This window comes from Cetorhinus maximus, chromosome 8 (genome assembly GCF_964194155.1).
Source record: "Cetorhinus maximus chromosome 8, sCetMax3.hap1.1, whole genome shotgun sequence".
Lineage (NCBI taxonomy): Eukaryota > Metazoa > Chordata > Chondrichthyes > Lamniformes > Cetorhinidae > Cetorhinus > Cetorhinus maximus.
In genome coordinates this window covers 53,413,908-53,435,399 of record NC_135886.1, presented here as the reverse complement: position 1 = coordinate 53,435,399, position 21,492 = coordinate 53,413,908, and the positions used below count along the sequence as shown (strand labels likewise).

Sequence of the window (21,492 nt, the reverse complement as noted above, 5' to 3'; positions counted from 1 at the left end):
CTCTGTTCATTTACATATAGGCACTGTAAATCTGAATTAGATCTTACTGTATTTCCTCCTCATCTGACTCCACCTAATACTTCCTTATTTCTTACTCTAGTACTATTTGCTTCTCTTAACCCTTTGTGCTCCTTGTACTATATACTATATCCCAGTTCCCATCCTCCTGCCAGGTCAGTTTAAACCCTCACCGACAACACTAGCAAAGCACCCCGCTAGGACATTGGTCCTAGCTCTGTTGAGATGCAACCAGTCTGGTTTGTCCTATGTCCCACATCCCCCAGAACGAGTCTCAATGTCCCAGGCATCTAGCACCCTACCTCCTGCACCATCTCCCTAGCCACACAGTCATCTGGCCTATCCTCCTATTTTCCTATACTTACTAAAGCATGGCACCAGGAGTAATCTGGAGATTACTGTCTTTGAGGACCTGCTTAATAACCTCATTCCTAGCTCCCTAAAATCTTCCTGAGGCCCTCTTTCTACATATGTCATTGATACTTATACAGGACACCCATAACACTGGATGTGTTGGTTGTCATCTTCCAAAATTCTGTAGATTCTGGAACAGTCCCAGTAAATTGGAGGGTGGCAAATGTAACCCCACCATTTAAAAAAGGAAGGCGGGAGAAAACAGGGAATGACAGACCTGTTAACCTAACATCAGAGTGGGGAAAATGCTAGAGTCTATTATAAAGGATGTGATAACAGGACACTTAGAAAATATCCAGTGGGATTAGACAAAGTCAACATGGGTTTATGAAAGTGAAATCATGTTTGACAAACCTACTGGAGTTTTTGAGAATGTAACTAGCTGAATAGATAAGGGAGAACCAGTGGATGTGGTGTATTTGGAATTTCAGAAAGCTTTTAATAAAGTCCCACATAAGAGGTTAGTGTGCAAAATTAAAGCAGATGGGATTGGGGGTAATATATTGGCATGGATTGGTTAGCAGACTGGAAACAGAGAGTAGGAATAAATGGGTATTTTTCAGAGTGGCAGGTAGTGACTAGTGCAGTACTGGAGGGATCAGTGCTTGAACCCCAGCTATTCATAACATATATCAATAAGTTGGATTAGGGAACCAAATGTAATATTTCCAAGTTTACTGATGACACAAAACTTGGTGGGAATGTGAGTGGTGAGGAGGGTGTTGGGAGGTTTCAAGGTGATTTAGACAAGTTGAGCGAGTGGGCAAATACATGGCAGGTGCAGTATAACATGGGCAAGTGTGAAGTTATCCACTTCAATAGGAAAAACAGAATGGCAGAGTATTATTTCAATGGTGATAGATTGGGAAATGTTAATGTACAAAGAGACCTGGGTGTCCTTGTACACCAATCACTGAAAGCAAGCATGCAGGTGCAGCAAACAGTTGGGAAGGTAAATGGTATGTTGGCCTTCCATTGCGAGAGGACTTGAGTACAGGAGCAAGGATGTCTTACTGCAGCTATACAGGGCCTTGGTGAGACCACACCTGGAGTATTGTGTGCAGTTTTCATCTCCTTACCTAAGAAAGGATACACTTGCCATAGAGGGAGTGCAGCGAAGATTCACCAGACTGATTTCTGGGATAGCAGGATTATCATATGAGGAGAGATTGTGTTGACTAGGCCTGTAGCCTGTATTCAATGGAGTTTAGAAGAATGAGAGGGGATCTCATTGAAACATATAAAATTCCAAAGGGGCTGGACAGACTGGATGCAGGGATGATATTTCCTCTGGCTGGGGGCTCTAGAACAAGGGGTCACAGTCTCAGGATCCGGGGTAGGCCATTTAGGACTGAGATGAGGAGAAACTTCTTCACTCAGAGGGTGATGAACCTGTGGAATTCTCTACCACAGAAGACTGTGGAGGACAAGTCACTGAATATATTTAAGAAAGAAATAGATTTCTAGACTCTAAAGACGTCAAGAGGTATGGGGAGAGAGCGAGCATATGGCATTGACTTAGAGGATCAGTCATGATCATATTGAATGGCGGAGCAGGCTCGCAGGGCCGGATGACCTACTCCTGCTCCTAGTTTCTATGTTTCTATATATCATGAGGTTGTTCATCTGCCCCGCCACAGGGATGCTATGGAAATTGTGACGGGTCGGACCGGAAATTCGGTGTGCAGCCAAAAATCAGTTTTCCGCTAGCAGGGAAAGTTTGCACTTTCCCCCACTTGCTTTTCATGGCAGGTTGAGTTTCCCGCTGCTCCATGTCAGGAACTTCATTCGCATCCATTTGCATCTCATGAATGCTCATTAAAAACCCAGCTCCCTGGAATCACGTTCGCACTCCAAATCTAATTGCCCCACTGGTGGGTAATTAGACTAGTCTGATTTACGACCAATACAAGTGGCATGTACCTGGCGACCTGCATCTCACTCACAACTTTGGGGGTTTGTACGTGCAGCGTTCACCTACCTTTCACTGCACTGCCCTCCCAGCACCTCCGATTCCAGGCCAAGGCTGCTCAGGCAAGACTAGGGGAAGGGATGGGAAGCAGGGAAGGAGGGTGAGGGACTGGAAGGCAGGTGCTTGACTCAGGGTCGGTCGGTGGGGGTGACTGGAGCACAGGAGGGAAGGGGTGGACAGAGACACATGACTGGGGCTTGGGGGGTGCCGGGGGGGCGCGAGATTTAAAGGAAGAGGGAGCATTAGTGTAAGGCAGTCCCAGGGCAGTGTATAGCATGTAGACAGGGCCAGAAATTAAAGGCAGTGCTGGGACAGTGTGCACCATGCTGTAAGGCTATGCCTGGCACACATGTCTTGGTCCCAGGGAGGGGGAGGGCCTGTCTGTGTTGTGACAGTCATGCACAGCATGGCAGGCAGGGTGTGGGCAGTCCCTCACACATTAGGGTCCTGGGGGTTACCGGCTTGGTACTGGGCAGCAGGTGGCACAGTCACAGTTGGAGGAGGCATCTGCAGCCTGTAGATGGGGAACTGGTAGGTAAGGTGGGGGGCATTCGATGGTCTCATGGAGGGGGGTCCTTGTAGTACATTATACTTAGGATCTCAAGATGGGGAGGGGTCAGGGTGACATGGGGACATCCACAGAAAATGGTTCAGGGAGGGCAGGGATGTCTACAAGAATAACGATGGGCTCCAGGGTTAGAGGGGGAGGAAGGAGAGTGGTCGGAGGGAGGGAAATTTGAACATGATGTTCTTCCAGGACGATAGGAGGGACTTGGGTGGTGACAGGGAGGGCTGTGCGGTTTGGGGGTGTGGGGGGGTGGTGGTGGGGGAGTTGACGGGGGTGGATTGGAAGCTGCTCTCACAATAGAAATGGAGCAGCACCATTTCGACAGCCGATGTAAAGACACAGTTGAAAAATAAACTTGGAAAAATATTGCCAGGGCAGGGGTTTGAGGGCTTGGAGGAGGAGGCAACTACTCCACTTTTAGGCCGATTGGAGGGGCACCCTAATAATTACCGCTTCAGGACATGGAGAGCAAGGCTCAGCTGAGACATGTTAGGAAGACTCAAAATGTCAATTGAAGGATTTGGGCACCTTAACACATGGGGCAGAATTTTGCCCTTGGAGGGCAGGCTTGGCGGGCAGAAGCGGTCGGGGAGCCAACCACTGCCCATGATCAGCACTGGACCGCGATTTCATGCTGGCGGGCCAATTAAGGACCGCCCAGCGTGAAACGCGAGTAGCAGTGCTCAGAGCTACCTGTACAAGCTGGGGGAGTGGGGTGAGCGCAAACTTGGTGCATGTGTGTGAGTGCACACTTCATAATCTCCCTGAGGCACAGAGCTGCCTCAGGGACATGAAGCATCGTTAAAAAATAAAGAAAATGAAAATGAGTAATAAAACATGTCCCCTCATGTGACTCTGTGCATTAGCTTGCAAGACTCTGTCACATGAGCAGGGACATGTTATTAATTCAATTGTAAAACTTTTATTTTATTTGTATTTGATTTTGGAAACCTCTTCCCGCCTGTGGATGAGGTTTCCAAAAATAAGCAAAGGCCGCTTGGCCTTTTCACTCGCCCGCCAATCGTTAGGTTGGATGAGCAGTGAAAATTTTAATTTAATTGATTATTTAATGGCCTTAACAGGCCTTTTAATTGTTGGCAGGTGTGCTGCCAGCTCTGGCGCGCGCCCGCTCACTGAGCTATCATGCGACTGTGCGTTGATGCCGGCACACTCCAGCAGATCGGGCGCACACCCACCCACCAAGCAAGATTTTCTGCCCGTGGTGAGCATTAGCTTGCAAGAATCCATTACAGCTTGGGGCCAAATGTTGATTGGGTTTGAATAACCATTTGTCCCTCTCATAGGAACATGAAAAGGTCAGAAGGATCGAACTGTAAAGGGGAAACAACTAAAGAGCATAAGCAAAATGCTCCAAAGACCCCGACACATTGCAGCTGAGTGGTTGAGTTTTTACACACCTCAGCAATTACAGTCATTACATTAGTGTATGGCTGGGCTCTAGTCCACTCCAAAGGAGGCAGCCTGGCAGTGCCCTGACTCAGGCTCAGAGCGCCTTGCTGTACTCATCCAGATCCAACCCCCAATGTGCTGTCACTCCTGGGGTGGTGAGGAGAAAAGTCAGCTACCAGTGACCCCGTGCTACAGCTGCAAGGGAGGATCTGGGGATGGGATACCCGGAATGAGGGCAGCCCAAGCGCTTCACAATGAATCCCTCATTTGGCAATGGAAGGTGATCATTGCAGGGTTATGTTCAATCATGTCTCTAATCACTCTCCCCACAGAGACCAGGAGGAGTGAAGAATGCTGGCAGCAGGCAATGCTGCCTTCTTCATGGTTTTCATACAACTGAGGAGGCAAAGAAGGGTCCATCACTGTCAGGCAGGGCAAAGGGAAGAGCCTCACCCTGAGGAACATGGGCCAGAGAGGCCACATCAAGACCCAGGAACTGAGGAAGTACTAATTCCATAGAGGCATTTGACGCGACCCAGGATGTACCGAAGATGCCTCTCATACTTGCAGATGAGCGAGAGACAGTGCAGTAGACACCTTCACTTGTCCAGACGTGTGGTGGTTCACATCTCCCACATTCTTCAGGAGGATCTGACGCCGCATGGACTGGGTGACCATCCATTGCCAGTGGCTCTAAAGGTGACCGCCACACTCAATGTTTTTGCAAGTGGCTCATTCCAGGGCTCCACTGGGAACCTTTGTGGAATATCACAATCCTCCACTTATAAATGCAATAGCAACACGAGTGATATCCGCCAGTAACAGGATGCTGCTGTCAAGCCAGAAAGATGTTCTGCCTATTACACAAATGAGTCATGTGGTATATGAATTTCAGTGTCAGTGTGATGCTAGGTATGCAGGCCATACGTCCCAAAGACTGGTGGATCGTATCAAACAGCATGCCCCAGCCGCTGTACGCAACAGGAAAGGTGCAGACTGTACCCAACCAACCCGTGCTTGCAAAACTCAAAGCGCAGTGTCCAACATTAGATGTGATTCTGCGATTGGACAACATTTATTAAATAATCCTCATTGTGCTAAGAATTACACCTACAACCAATTTAAGATTGTCAGTCAGGCTCACAGTGTGGCTCATTTACGTACACTGGAAGCTACATATATTAATACAGATAGAAAGAACGTGTACACACATTGCGCCCGTTTCAGCTAAACAAAATAAGTGACAGCCATTTGCTGATTCATTCCTCAGGGCATTGCCTTGACCAGTCAGGCTCAAGCTGCCTGGTTTAAATTTCAAACAATGCTTGACAGTTAACTGTTGGTCACCATCACTGGTGCATTCTCTATGGCAACGCGTCTACCAATCAGAGTCCACTTGCCAACCAATCAACACTCTCTTCTCATATAGTGTAAATTGTTGTTTTCTCCTTGTACTGGTAATCTTGTGGTGTCCTGATGAACATACACCGAAATGCTTTGCGTGTCTCTTTTTTCAGCAATACTCAAGTTCTGTGCTACCAAAAAACTATTTACCTCATTTCTTTAGAAGCCCAACATTGACCAAAACCCAGCCCACTAGAACACCAACTCTCCCATTGAAGCCTCTCCCTCCATGACACTACCTCAGTCTGCCACTTGAGCTAATCCTGCTAGAACCCTAGCTCTTCTATCAAAACCCTTCTTTCTAAAATGTTCTACACATATTGAGTTTTGGGAACTCTTTTATTGTTGGGACAGGAAATATAAAGCTTAACAGAAGATCACATTTCTGCTGAACAGGCAGAACGTTAGGTCTTAGATTTTAAATTGTCCTTTGAATTCAAATGGTACGTCCCTTCCGTGAGTTTATATGAACATTACACTTCCCAGGGAAACAGGCATTTCAATAAAACATCATCTAGATTGTACTTGTCTCCGAATTCAAATCAGAAGCAAACATTAAGCAATGCAAACTACCAAATTACAATGTTTTCTCCATCACATTTACATTGAACATTATTTCAGTTTCGAGGAACATAGAAACAGGAATCACTGCTTAACCTTCCAAATTCCAGGGAATACAACCACAATTTGTGTAATCTCGCCTCATAATTTACCTCTTGGAGTCCAGCTAGCATTCCAGTAGAACGCCCTCCAAAGCCAATGTATCCTTCCTAACTGAAAACAGTACTGCAGCTGAGGTACATCTAGGACTTTGTATAGATGTAGCATAACATCTACCCCCTTGTATTCTAGCCTGTTAGAAATGAAGTCCAGGCTTTTTGATTATTTTCTTTAACTGTCTGTGACGTTTGACCCCAAGGCTATTTGGTTCTCCACTGTTATTAGATTTTCACCATCTAGAAAGTACTCTGGAAACCCTTTTTAGGTCCAAAGTTGTTGACCTCACACTTAGCTGTATGTAAATCCATTTGCCACAGTTTTGTACATTCACTTCATCTACTAATAACTTTTTGCAATTTTTTTGCTTCCACCTAAGCTGCTTACAGGACCAGTTCGCTCAGCTGGCTAGATGGCTAGTGTGTGGTTCAGAATAAGGGCAACAATGTGGGTTTGATTCCCTTTCTGGCTGATAGACTCAGAACTTGCCTCCTCGCCTGCCCCATGCTTGACATGGAGTGATGCCCCTCGAGCTAAATAACCAATTGTCTCCCTCCTATACTGTGGCTAGTAACCTACCTACCTGATCATGCAGCAGCCTATATGTGTGTCATTGGAAAACTTGGACATGTGACTTTCTGTTCCATCTTCTGAGACATTAATGAAAACAGTAAATAGCTGAGGCCCCAACAGTTCCTAGTCACATTCTGCCAATTTAAGTGCCTGTCCCGACGCTCTGTCTCCTGCCACTCAGCCATTCACACAGGTCAATAATTTACCTCCGTTTCATAAGGTTCAAATTTAGCTCACAGTCTCTCGCAATTAATTTTATCAAATGCTTCTGGAAGTCAATATAAATTTCCAATGATTTAGAAGCAGTCTATTTATAGAATTAAACATATTATGTCCGTTCCTCATTACCTGTGGATCAGCTTCACTGGAACACAGTCCCTCACTGCTGGGAGGTTGATCCCGCTCTCTGTAATAAATTTATTATTGTTATTGTTATGTTTACTCACTCACCGGCTCCTCAAGCCCACATCCCAGACCCGGTCCACTCTTCCTGCTGTTCATCAGGGTCTTGCAGGGGTTGGGAACCACAGTCACTGCCTGTAACAGTATGAGGCTGTGCCCGGTGTTCACGCTGCCTCTGTGTATGCAATGTATCGGGTATGCACACAATGTGCAGGGTGTGTACAGAGCGAACAGGTTGTGTACACAATGTGCGGGTTGTGTACACAGTGTGCAGGGAGTGTACACCGTGAGTGGGTTGGTACACAGTGTCTGCATGTGTACGCAGTGTATGGGTATGTACGCAGTGTATGGGTGTGTGTGCAGTGTATGGGTGTGTACGCAGTGTATGGGTGTGTACGCAGTGGATGGGTGTGTACACAGTGTATGGGTCAGTACGCAGTGTATGGATGTTTACACAGTGTCTGGGTGTTTACACTGTGCATGGGTATACACAGTAAATGGGTATGCACACAGTGCATGGGTGCGCACGCAGCATATGGGTTTGTATGCAGTGTGTGGTGTGTACAGGGCTTCTTACCCTTCTTTTTCCTCTCGGTGAGCTGCTTCCTCCTGTTGAGCCACCAGCCGATCCTGGGCCTCCTGAAGCTCCTGCTGGATCTGCTCCAGCCGACTCTCCAGTTGCTCATTGTTCAGTTTGAGCATCTCGATCTCAGTGATGGCCTCGTCCTGTTTACTGCGCAGAGAGACAAGCTCCGCCTGTACCTGGGAGGGAGGAACACACAAACCTATGATTATAATCCTCAGGATGACAACACACTATCTCAGATCTTGGGATCATACGATGGTTTCAGGTGAGTAAATCCCTTCATCACAATTGATCCCATTGTTACAGAAATTACCCAATCTCCTGGTGTCAGACACCCATCTTCCACCAGTTCTAGCTGTTGCTTACCCACTAGATAAAGGAGGATTCCTGCCATATATATTACTCTCCACAACCTAGATCTTATGCCCCAATGCCCATGGCTATATCTGAAAGTATTATTTTGGTTTTCCTATATCTGAGCTGTGGCCTTTCTGTGTCTCATACAAAATAGGAGTGGAGGTAGGCCATTTGGCCCATTGAGCCTGCTCCATCATCCAATAAGATCATGGCTGATCTGATTGTGGCCTTAACTCCATTTTCTTACCTGTTCCACATAACCTTTGACTCCCTTGTCAATCAAAAACCTGTCTTTCTTGGTCTTGAATATATTCAATGACCCAGCATCCACTGCTCTCTGGGGATGAGAATTCCAAAGACTAATGACCCTCTGAGAGAAGAAATTCCCTCTCACCGCCATCATAAATGAGAGACCCCTTATTTTTAAATTGTGCCCCCTAGTTCTAGATCCCTCCACAAGAGGAAACATCTTCTCTGCATCTACCCTGTCAAACCCTTCCAGAATCTTATATGTTTCAATAAGGTCACCTCTCGTTCTTCTAAACTCCAGTGAGTTTAGGCTTAACCTGCTCAATCTTTCCTCTTAAAACAATCCCTTCATCCCAAGAAACAGCCTAGTGAACCTTCTATGAACTGCTTCCAATGCAAGTATATCCTTGCGTAAGTGAGAAGACCAAAACTGTACACAGTGTTCCAGGTGCGCTCTCATCAATGCCCTGTACAGTTTTGGCAAGACTTTCCTACTTTTATATTCCATCCCTCTTTGCATCAAAGGCCAACATTCCATTGCCTTCCTAACTACTTGCTGCACCTGCATGCTGACTTGTGTGATTCATGTACAAGGACACCCAGATCCCTCTATACTGCAGCATTCTGCAGTCTCTCTCCATTTAAATAATATACTACTTTTCTATTCTTCCTGCCAAAGTGGACAAGTTCATATTTTCCCACATTATACTCCACCTGCCAAACTTCTGCCCACTCACTTAACCTGTCTATATCCCTTTGCAGACTCTGCGTCCTCTTCACAACTTGCTTTCCTACCTACCTTTGTATCATCAGCCAATTTGGCTACAATACAGTCAGCCTCTTCATCAAAATCATTAATATGGATCATAAGTAGTTGAGGGCCCAGCACTGATCCCTGTGGCACTCCACTAGCTACAGTTTACCAACCTGAAAAAGACCCATTTATCCTGACTTTTTCCTGTTAGCTAATCCTCTATCTATGCTAATATATTACCCCCAATATCATGAACTCTTATCTTGTGCAGTAACCTTGTTAGTGCACACGTGGTCTCAAACCAGTGGCCCTACCGCACCAGATATTTCTAACCTCACACAGATACAATAATGGATCTGCTTGCAGAACTGTTTCATCTGAATGCTTCATCTATTTAATGACAGTCGTCACCTTTTGACACACAAGATATCACAGAATATACACTAAAAGGAGGGAGAAAGATTTTACACACAGCAACCTCTAAATCAGTCTAACATGGTATATTGATATGTCAACAATCTCTTACAGCAGAGGACTCAATGAGATTCTCTCCACATCTCCAGAACCTGATCTAATGAGTTTTTCTTTCACTTGTGTTCCAGTTTCTTCCAATCATATTCCACACTGCTCCTATCTCTTTACTCACTTCACTCCAGGTTTTTGTATCCAAGACAAATTCTTTAGATTCATTGGGATTTAAAGCAGATGTTGCTTCACTCAGGACAACTTTCTGATTGGTTTCAATAGTTGAATGCAAAATGGGCGGATGTTTTATTTTTGTATTATTCTTACATGTGGTGTGGACATTTCTGGGAAGGCCAGTAATTATTGCCCATCCCTAATTGCCCTTGAACTGAGTGGCTTGTTGTTGCCTCCCATTGTCAGAGGCTAACTGGGATTTCCAGTCGGGCTGCAAGCCCCCTGAGGTATCATGAACTAGACCATCTGCCGGGGGAAGTGGCCTCCCAGTGGCAGGCCGGAGGGGGAGGTGGCTGGTACTCCAGGCAGGCTTTCCCTCCCTGCCTGACTAGCTCCAGCTGTGGTCACAGGCAGCCCACCCACTCCACAATGTTGGCCTGATTGCTAAGGACATTTTTTAATAGAAGTTTATAATGTGCAGAAAGGGTGACTCAAAATGGAGGCACCTCTCTCTGTCCCCTGAATTGTAGGCTACATCTCCTCCAGTGCCTCAAGGCCTCCTATTGACCCTCCAGCTTTGAGAGCCCACTCACTGTCCTTAATGGGATGGCAAGGCCCCTTTTCTGGTCACTAATTGACCAATTCAGGGGGGAATCACTTCCAGGGGATTGTTTTCCACACAGTGTGGGGCCATAACCCCTATTTGACCTGACCCAAAAAGGAAAATCCTGCCCTTGGCAGAAGGAAGTAGAATATGGAACTTGTTCCCACTCAGAGTAGTCAAGGTGAATAAAATAGATACATTTCAGGGGAAGCTACATGAGGGAGAAAGGAATAGAAGAAAATGTTGATCAAGTTAGGTGAAGTAAGGCGGGAGGAAGCATGTGTGACACAAAAACACCAACATATAGGGGCCAAATGGCCTGGTTTGTGCTGTAAATTTCTAGTATAATTCTATGAATTCAGGCCCCATTAGCTCCTCTTTCCACTCTTAATTAACCTGGCATTTTCTACCGATTTCCTTTCGACGTTTTTGTTTTGGGTTTTCTGGTTGTCAAGAACATTCGATCAATGAGGGAGTTGAGGGTTATTGGGCAGGCAGGAAAGCGGAGGTGAGGCCATGATCAGATCAGCCATATTCTTTTTGAATGGGAGAAGAAGGCTTGAGGAGCCGAATGGCCTACTCCTGCTCCTATTCCTTATGTTCTTATTCTCAGCCAGGTCCATAAAAGCCACTGGTTCTCTTCTAGCTGCTGATGAGACATTGTGTCGTCAATGCCTTTGGTCTTCACTTCAGATTTTTCAGTGGTTCCCAGTTCATCAATTTGCCACAGCTAGACTTCAACTCGAGGAAGAGGAGTTCAGGGTGGACAGACATTGCACATGTGGAGGAGGCTATTTAACATGTGGCAGGTGACTAACACCTGGCTTACCTGTGTCTGTGCCTGAGCCAGATGTTTCACTTCCTCCTGTTTGCTGTCTAACTCCTTTTGCAAATCCTGGCTCTGAGTGTGGAGCTTCACAATATTCTAAAAGGACAGAGAGAAATGTGTCCTTAGTGGAGGAGTGCATGGTAGCTGTAAGTGCAGGTTTACAGCAGTGTAGTGAATATACTGCTGAACTAATAATCCAGTGAAGAAGAGCTCAAATCCCACCACTGCAGTTTGAGAATTTGAAAAAAAAATTGGAAATAAGGCTGGGGGACTATGAAGCTGTCAGCTTGATGGAAAAACCCAACTGGTTCATTGATATCCCAGTAATGTTAACCCCACCATCTCATAAATCATGAAGCAAAGTCAGAAAGAGTTGGTATAAAAATCATGAGATTCTTTTTTTTGAAACATATACCAAAATAAATTGACAGTTGGTTTATAAACCTCATTAGTGCCTCATTTATTTATCAAACCTTCCATATGATGAATTGACCACTAGGTCACGACCTCTTGCTACAAGGACACTGGCAAGATAGATATGAAGATGGCAGATAAGGACACTGACAACTGGGAGACAGGCGCTGATGGCCATGACCTCAGGAGGCAGACTGTTTGGAAGGGCATTGGAAGGGGTTGATTTTCTACCTCAACTCCACTTTCCTGCCCGCTCCCCATATCCCTTGATTCCCTGAGAGATCAAAAATCTGTCTAGCCCAGCCTTAAATATATTCAACAATGGAGCTTCCGCAACCCTCTGGGATAGGCAATTCCAAAGATTAACAATCTTTTGAAGAAATTTCTCCCCATCTCAGTCCTAAATGATCCACCCCTTATCCATGGCTAGTTTGTTCTCATATTCTATTTTTTCTCTTTTTGGTCACCATTTGCAAGTAAAACACTCCCAAAACTCAGACTTACTACGGCTTAAATGGGGAGACGGTGGTGTAGTGTTAATGTCACTGGAATAATAATCCAGAAGCCCTGGTTAATGCTGTGTGGACAAGGGTTCAAATCCCACCAAGGCAGCTGATACAATTCAAATTCAACTAATAAATCTGCAATTAAAAGCAAGCCTCAGTAATTGCTATCACAAATCATTGTCAATTGTTGTAAACATGCATCTGATTCATTAATGCCCTTTAAGGGGGTAATCTGGTGGTTTGTGCCAAAATTGGGAGAGCTGTCCTACAGTCTAGTCAACCAACAGTCTGATATTGTCATACCTAACAAATCACATCTTACAATATCCCAGACACCACCATCATCATCCCTGGGTATGACCTGCCCCACCAGTGGTATTCAGGTATGAGTTGCCCTAGGAGTCCTCAACATTGACTCTGGATATCAAGTCAAACATGGGCAAGGGGGGTGGGGACTTCAACATCCATAATCAAGACTGGCTTAGTAGCAACACTACTGGCTGAGTCCTAAAGGACAAAGCCGCTTGACTAGGTCTGCAGCAGGTGGTGAGAGAACCAACAAGAGGGAAAGACCTACTTGACCTTGTCTTTAACAATCCACCTGCCGCAGATGCATCTGTCCATGACGGTATCGGTAGGAGTGACCACCGCACAGTCCTTGTGGAGACAAAGTCCCATCTTCGCATTGAGGATACTCTCCATTGTGTTGTGTGGCACTACTACCATGCTAAATGGTATAGATTTCGAACAGATCTAGCAACTCAAGACTGGGCAACCACGAGGCGCTGTGGGCCATCAGCAGCAGCAGAATTGTACTCAACCACAATCTGTAACCTCATGACCCACCATATCCCCCACTTTACTATTATCACCAAGCCAAGGGATCAACACTGGTTCGAGGAAAAGTACAGGAGGGCATGCCAGGAGCAGCACCAGGTATACCGATAAATGAGGCATCAACCTGGTGAAGCTACAGCACAGGACAACTTGCATGCTAAACAGCGAAAGTAACACACGATAAATCTAAGATCAGATCTAAGCTCTGCAGTCCTGCCACTGAGTTGTAAATAGTGGTGGACAATTAAACAACTAATAGGAGGAGGAGGAGGCTCCACATATATCCGCCTCCTTAATGATGGGGGAGCCCAGCGCATCAGTGCAAAAGATAAGGCTGAAGTATTTTCAATCATCTTTAGCCAGAAGTGCCGAGCGGATGATCCATCTCAGCCTCCTCCTGAGGTCCCAGCATCACAGATGCCAGTCTTCAGCCAATATGACTCATTCCACATGATATCAAGAAATGGCTGAAGGCACTGGATACTGCAAAGGCTATGGGCCCTGGCAATATTCCGGCAATAGTACTGAAGACTTGTGCTCCAGAGCTTGCCGCGCGCCCTAGCAAAGCTGTTCCAGTACAGCAACAACACTGGCATCTTCCCGGATGGAAAATTGCCCATGTATGTCCTGTACACAAAAAGCAGGTCAGATGCAACATGACCAATTACCGTCCCATCAGTTTACTCTCCATCATCAGCAAAGTAATGGAACGCGTCGTCAACAGTGCTATCAAGTGGCACTTACCTAGCAATAACCTGCTCAATGATGCTCATTTTGGGTTCCGCCAGGGCCACTCAGCTCCTGACCTCATTACAGCCTTGGTTCAAACATGGACAAAAGAGCTGAACTCCCAAGGTGAGGTGAGAGTGACTGCCCTTGATATCAAGGCAGCATTTGACTGAGTGTGGCATCAAGGTGCCCTAGCAAAACTGGAGTAAATTGGAATCAGGGGGAAAACTCTCTGCTGGTTGGAATCATACGTAGCACAAAGGAAGATTGTTTTGGGTGTTGGAGGTCAATCATCTGAGTTCCTCAGGGTAGTGCCTAGGCCCAACCATCTTCAGCTGCTTCATCAATGACCTTCCAACATAAGGTCAGAAGTGGGGATGTTCGCTGATGATTGCACAATATTCAGCATCATTTGCGACTCCTCAGATACTGAAGCAGTCCATGTCCAAATGCAGCAAGACCTGGACAATCTTGAGGCTTGGGCTGATAAGTGGCAAGTAACGTTCATGCCACATAAGTGCCAGGCAATGACCATCTCCAACAAAAGAGAATCTAACCATCTCCCCTTGACATTTAATGGCATTACCATCCCTGAATCCCTCACTATCAACATCCTGAGGGTTACCATTGACCAGAAATTGAACTGGCCATATAAATACTGTGGCTATAAGAGCAGGTCAGATGCTGGGAATTCTGCAGAGAGTAGCCTACCTCCTGACTCCCCAAAGTCTGTCCACCATCTACAAGGCACAGGTCAGGAGTGTGATGGGATATTCTCCACTTGCCAGGATGAGTGCAGCTCCAACAACACTTAAAAAGTTTGACACAATCCAGGATGAAGCAGCCCACTTGATCGGCATCCCATCCATCACCTTCAACATTCACTCCCTCCACCACCAACACACAGTGAGTACCATCTACAAGATGCACAACAACAACTCACTCAACAGCACCTTCCAAACCCACAACATCTACCACCTAGGGGGGCAAGGGCAGCAGATAGGTGGAAACACCACCACCTGGAAATTCCCCTCCAAGCCACTCGCCATCCTGACTTGGAAATATATCACCGTTCCTTCACTGTCGCTGGGGCAAAATCCTGGAACTCCCTTCCTAACAGCACAGTGGGTGTACCTACACCACAGGGACTGCAGTGGCTCATGAAAGCAGCTCACCACCACCTTCTCAAGGGTAATTAGGGATGGGCAATAAATACTGGCCCAGCCAGTGATACCCACATCCCATGAAAGAATAAATTTTAAAGAATTCTTTGCAGCAATATAAGCATCTTCTTTTAATCTAATACTGTCTTTAACTTCACCAGTAAGCCACAAATGGCTCTTTCTTGCTGATTTTTTATTTTTTTTAATGGAATGTTGAATGTTCTGCTGAATATTTTGAATTGTTCCTTTAAATCTTTCCCACTTTTCATTCACCACCATGCCTTTTAGTCTATTTTCCCAATCCACTTTGGCCAGCTCTCCCTTCATACCTCTGTAATTGGATTTGTTTAAGTTTAAGATTCTTGTTTGGCACTGGAGTGTGTGGCTCTAAAACTTAATATTGAATTCAGTTGTATTATGATCACTTTTTGCCCGTGAATCTTTGACTATCTGATCACTAATTAACCCTGCCTCATTGCACGATGCTGCAGCTAAAATAGCTTCATCCCTCGTTGGTTCCATAATGTATTGTTCCCGGAAACTGTCACAAAAGCATTTTACAAACTCATTTTTCAGATTACTTTTGCTAATTTGATTTGTTCTGTCTATATGAGCCCATCCCAATCCCTCTTCCCCTGGTACTGGTGCCAGTTGCCCATGAATTGAAACCCCTTCTTCCCACATTGCTGTTCGATCCATTCACTTTAATTCTCCAACCTGTTTGACCCTATGTCAATTGTCCCATGGCACAGGTGACAATCCAGATGTTCTGGATTTTAGTTTGGACACTAACTGCTCAAACTCTCTCAGCAAACATTATTTTAAGTTCTACCTATGTCATTGGTTCCTAGGTCAACCTCAACAACTAGATCCTTCCATTCCCATTCCAAATTCGTCTCCAGCTACGATGAGATGTCTTTAAGTCTTTAATCTTGGCATCGGGCAGACAACACAGCTTTCGGAGCTCCAGGTCAGACCTGCGGAGGACAGTGTCCCCCTGATTATACTGTTCCCTATTGTTACCACATTCCTTTCCATTCCCCCAGCTTGAATGGCAAATCTGCATCAGTGACAGACAGACTCAATGGCCAGGATTTTCCATTCGTCTGGCAGGCTCAGCGGGAGCAGGAGCAGGTGGGGGCGGTCACGATTTTAAGTGGGCGGGATCGCAAGCGGTAGCGCTGAACTACCTGTGCAGGTGGGGGGAGGAGGGAGAGCCGGACCTAGCACGCAGTTTGTGCAAGCGCGTGAAGGAGCACTTCAACCTCCCTGAGGCATGGAGCTGCCTCAGGAGAATTGAAGCACTCTTTGAAAAAATTGATAAAGAGCAGAAAAATTCAATGTAACATGTCCCCTCATACAACTGTGTCACATGAGATGGGACACATTTGTAAGTTCAGATGAAACTTTTTATTTAATTTGTAATAGCTTCAGGGAACCTCATCCCGCTCGTGGATGAGGTTTGCTAAAAACCGTATGGTTGGACGGGCAGCATGAAATACTGGTTAATTACCTGGTTAATGGTCTTAATAGGTCTTTCAATTATTGGTGGGCACGCAGCCAACTCCGACGCACACCCGCTGAATGAAATATCGCTTTGCAATGGTGTCAAGACGCACGCCCGACGTAACTGCGCATCATTTTATGTTTCAGCATGTCGGGCGTGTGCCCGCACACCAAATGTAAAATTCTGCCCATGTGTTTAATGAATGTGTTAGATATCGGTATATACTGGGCCTTGGCAAACTGCTCAGGCTGGAGGTGAGCTGAGACCACACTTATTCATTCAAAGCTTGGCCTGGCAGCTGGCAATACTCACTTCACTCTCGATCCTTTCCTTCTCATTGTTAATTTGGAGCTCCATCTCTTCATAGAGTCTCCGAACCTCTGTGTTGTGTTCTGCCATCCTCCTGAGGCAAAAGAAGAGATATCAGTTCTGGGCAGGGGAAACCCAGCCTTTGGCAGCCTCACCAATGTTGAGCTCTAGGTTTTTAACATCACAGTTTTGAGCTGCTCTTCCATTGACCCCAGCAGATAGTTACAGGGATGGTTGGTGAGATTATTTCCCGAACCCACAATCTCGTCACACTTCTGATATCATAGTATGGCCAGAATTTCATACAGTGGCAGTGACCTCGCCTCCAGCTGAAAAATCGAAGATGAGTCCCATCCACTAAACTGGGTCACCCTGCAGTGATTTAACGGCCATCAAGCCCTTCATTGGCTCAAGACGGGACTTCCAATCCCATTTGGAAGGATGTCCCACCCCTGAGAACTACCATCCAATCAAATGGCTAGAAGGTCTCTAGTCCCAGCAGTGCCACCAATAGTGGTGGCCACATCTGGAACTACAGACAGGCCCCAAAATCAAGGAGTGACGGAGCCAGATAGCAAAGTAAGTCTGAAGTCACGACGCAGTTAAGTCTTAGCGAGGAGGCCTGGGTTCAAGAGAACAGGGTTGAACACATAGGGTAGGGAGTGCCATTGGAGGGGGAGCACCTTCTTTGGGTACAGTATGCCCACACAGGAGAGATACCTCTCGGCCTGCTAAAAGGTACCAAGCTTTACCTGGTGTCTTTGACATGTGGTGTGGGGGCCTACTGTTGCTGGTAAAATACCAGCAGCAGCAGGAAGAGCCCTTAGGCAGCAATTAATTGACCACTTAAGGATCTCAATTGGCCCACCTGACACCTCCTACCACTGGTAAAATACAAGTGGAGGCATCTAGGCGACCAACATGGCACTATCATGGCACCCAATTTTACAGGCACCCTCTCTGGTAGCCTGTTCCCAGAAGGAGCTGTAAAATTGCACCCATATAGACTGAACCAGTCTTTGTGACCCAGTGACATACTTCAATGTAAGGTGCATCAATATTTCATAATGCATAGCAAACAGAGGCAAAAAGAGATGCTTCCAAGTGGTTTTCCATGAAGCTTCCATTAAGGACCAATAAATCAAAGGAGATGCCTAATTAAGGCTGGGAATTTCCTTGGAGCTGTTTCCACTCCACGCTGTCACTTCCACAGGCAAAAACACACCCCAAGGGCAAGGGTAGGGGAACTAGAACAAAAAAAAAAAACCTGGAAAACTCAGCAGTTCTGACAGCATCTGCGGAGACGGATGCAGTTGACGTTTCGAGTCCATATGACCCTTCATCAGAACCAAGACATATAGAAATGAGATGAAATATAAGCTGGTAGAAGGGGGTGGGACAGGAGAGCTCGATAGGAGGCCAGTGATATGTCGATGCCAAGAAGAGACTGCCAAAGATGTCATAGACAAAAGGACAAGAGGGTGTTGACGGTGGTGATATTAGCTAAAGGATGTGCTAATGGGGACATTAAAGGTAATAAGCAGGACAAGCTAGTGGCAGATGGCCCTAGTGGGGGTGGGGTAAGGGAAGGGATCGAAATGGGCTAAAAGGTGGAGATGAAACAATAGGTCAAAATAAATTTTAAAATAGGAGGGAAAAGAAAAAAAATAGTTGTAAAAAAATTATAAATCATTGGAAAAAGGTGGGTAGAAAAGGGGGTGGGGAAGAAGGAGAGGGTTCCTGATCTGAAATTGTTGAACTCAATATTAAGTCCGGAAGACTGTAAAGTGCCTAGTCGGAAGCTGAGGTGCTGTTCCTCCAGTTTGCATTGAGCTTCACTGGAACAATGCAGCAGGCCAAGGACGGACATGTGGGCATGAGACCAGGGTGGTGTGTTGGAATGGCAAACGACAGGGAGGTCTGGGTCATGCTTGCGGACAGACCGAAGGTGTTCCGTAAAGCGGTCACCCAGTCTGCGATGGTCTCTCCAGTGTAGAGGAGATCGCATTGGGAGCAACGAATGCAGTAGGCTAAATTGAGGGAAGTGCAAGTGAAGTTTCACTGAAAGGAGTGTTTGGGCCCTTGGACGGTGAGGAGAGGGGATGTAAAGGGGCAGGTGTTGCACATTCTGCGGTTGCATGGGAAGGTGCTGTGGGAGGGTGTTGAGGTGTAGGGGGTGATGGAGGAGTGGACCCGGGTGTCCCAGAGCAAACGATCCTTGCGGAAAGCCGCCATGGGGGTGAAGGGAAGATGTTTTTGGTGGTGGCATCATGCTGGAGTTGGCGGAAATGGCGGAGGATGATCCTTTGAATGCGGAGGCTGGTGGGGTGATAAGTGAGGACAAGGGGGACCCTATCATGGTTCTGGGAGGGAGAGGAAGGTGTGAGGACGGATGTGCGGGAGATGGGCCGGACACGGTTGAGGGCCCTGTCAACCACCATGGGTGGAAGACTACAGGGGAAGTAGCGGAACTGCATTGGGCAGTCCTCAACATAGGAACAAGAGGGGGTCATTTAACTCTCGAGTCTGTTCCATCATTCAGTGAGGTCATGCTGATCTGTGACCTACCTCCACATACTGACTTTTGCCTCATACCCCTTAATACACTTGGTTACAAAAATCTATCAATCTATCAATCTCTGATTTAACTTGACCTAACATCAATTGCTGTTTGGGGAAGCGAGTTCCAAACTTCCACCACCGCTTGTCTGGAGACGCCTTTCCGAGTTCCACTCCTAAAAAGCTTGGCTCTAACTTTTAGATAATGTCCTTTAGTCCTAGACTCCCAACTACCAGAAATAGTTTTCATCTAGTCCTTAATATCTTGGAAATCAAATCACCCCTTGATCTTCTAAATGTCAGAGAATACTATCTGAGATTGTGTAATCTCTCCTCTTGGAGACTGGCTATCCTTCAGATAAATTGAAGCTGCACTCTCTCCAAGGTCAATATATCCTTCATGAGATGTAGTGCCCATTTCTGCTCTCACTAACTCCAGCTGTGATCTAACCAGGGCTTTGTATAACTGAAGCGGGACTTCTAACCCCCGATATTGTAGTCCTTTCAATATAAAGGCCAGAGTTCCATTCTCAGTAGAAGACACAAAAAGAATTCCACAAATAATGGGAAATCAGGAGTCGAGACACAAGTGGGGAATTTAAAAAAGTCAGGATAAGGAAAGAAACAGTATTGGAGAAATGAATGGGGCTAAGTTGCAACAAATCCTTTGGACCTGACAACCTGCATCCTAGGGTTTCAAAAGAGGTGGCTGCAGAGATCGTGGATGCATTGATTTTGATCTTCCAGAATTTCTTAAGATTCTAGAAGTTTCCAAAGATTGGAAGATAGAAAAAAATAACCCCGCTAAGTTAAGAAAAAAGGGAGAAAGAAAATGGGGGATTATAGGACATTTGGCCTTACATCAGTAGGAGGCAAAATGCTAGAAACTATCATTAGGGACACGGTAATGTGAAAAATCACAATATTATTAAGCAGAGTCAACATGGAATCTATCCAGCTCTGCCTTAAAAATATTCAAAGACTCTGCTTCCACCGCCTTTTCAGGAAGGGAGTTCCAAAGACTCACGAGCCTCTGAGAGAAAAATATTCTCCTCATCTCTGTCTTAAATGAGCAACCCCACATTTTGAAACAGTGACCCCTGGTTCTAGATTCTCCCACAAGAGGAAACATCCTCTCCACATCCACCCTGTCAAGACCTCTCAGGATCCTAAAGGTTTCAATCAAGCCACCTCTTACTCTTCTAAACTCCAGCGGATACAAGCCTAGTCTGTCCAGCCTTTCCTCATAAAACAACCCGCCCATTCCTGGTTTTAGTCTGGTAAACCTTCCCTGAACTGCTTCTGACACAAGTAATTAGGAAGGTAAATAGTATGTTATCTTATATAACAAATGGATTGGAATAAAAGAGGAAAAAAGCCTTCCTATAATTATGCAGGTATTTGGTGAGGCCGCTCCTAGATTACTGTGTGTAGTTTAAATCTCCTTTCCTAAGGGAGGACATGCCAGCCCTAGAGAGAATGCAATGAAAGTTCATTCGGTTGCTTTCTGGGATGGGGGGGTTGTCCAATGAGAAGAGATTGAGTAAACTAGGCCTATATTCTCTGGTAAAAACAAAAAGCTAAAAGCTACTGCGGATGCTGGAAATCCAAAACAAAAACAGAATTACCTGGAAAAACTCAGCAGGTCTGGCAGCATCGGTGGAGAAGAAATCAGTTAACGTTTCGAGCCTTCATGGCCCTTCGGCAGAAGTTTGGGGGGAGTTGTGGTGGGGAGTGGTGATCTCATTGAAACATAAATTCTTAAGGGGCTTGCCAGGATAGATGTGGAGAAAATGTTTCTTCTGCTGGGGGAATCTGGAACACGGGGGTCACAGTTTCAGAATAAGAGTTTGGCCATTTGGGACAGAGATGAGGAGAAATTTCTTCACTCATAAGAATTAGAATCGTTGTAATTCTCTATTCTCAAGAGCTGTGGATGCTCAGTCATAGAGTATATTCAAGCCAGAGCTTG

At 45.8% G+C, this 21,492-nt stretch overlaps 1 protein-coding gene across 1 annotated transcript in view; it reads right to left on the bottom strand.

The window, feature by feature from the left end:
- Nucleotides 1-21,492, bottom strand: part of LOC144683644 (uncharacterized) — a 220,578-nt gene that overhangs the window by 176,784 nt on the left and 22,302 nt on the right. Inside the window, exons 6-9 of the mRNA XM_078546887.1 lie at nt 16,965-17,055; nt 11,497-11,592; nt 8,056-8,240; nt 7,425-7,482 (exon numbers count right to left, since the gene is read on the bottom strand). Of these exons, the coding sequence (XP_078403013.1) occupies nt 7,425-7,482; nt 8,056-8,240; nt 11,497-11,592; nt 16,965-17,055 (430 nt within the window). The remainder of the gene's footprint in view (nt 1-7,424; nt 7,483-8,055; nt 8,241-11,496; nt 11,593-16,964; nt 17,056-21,492) is intronic.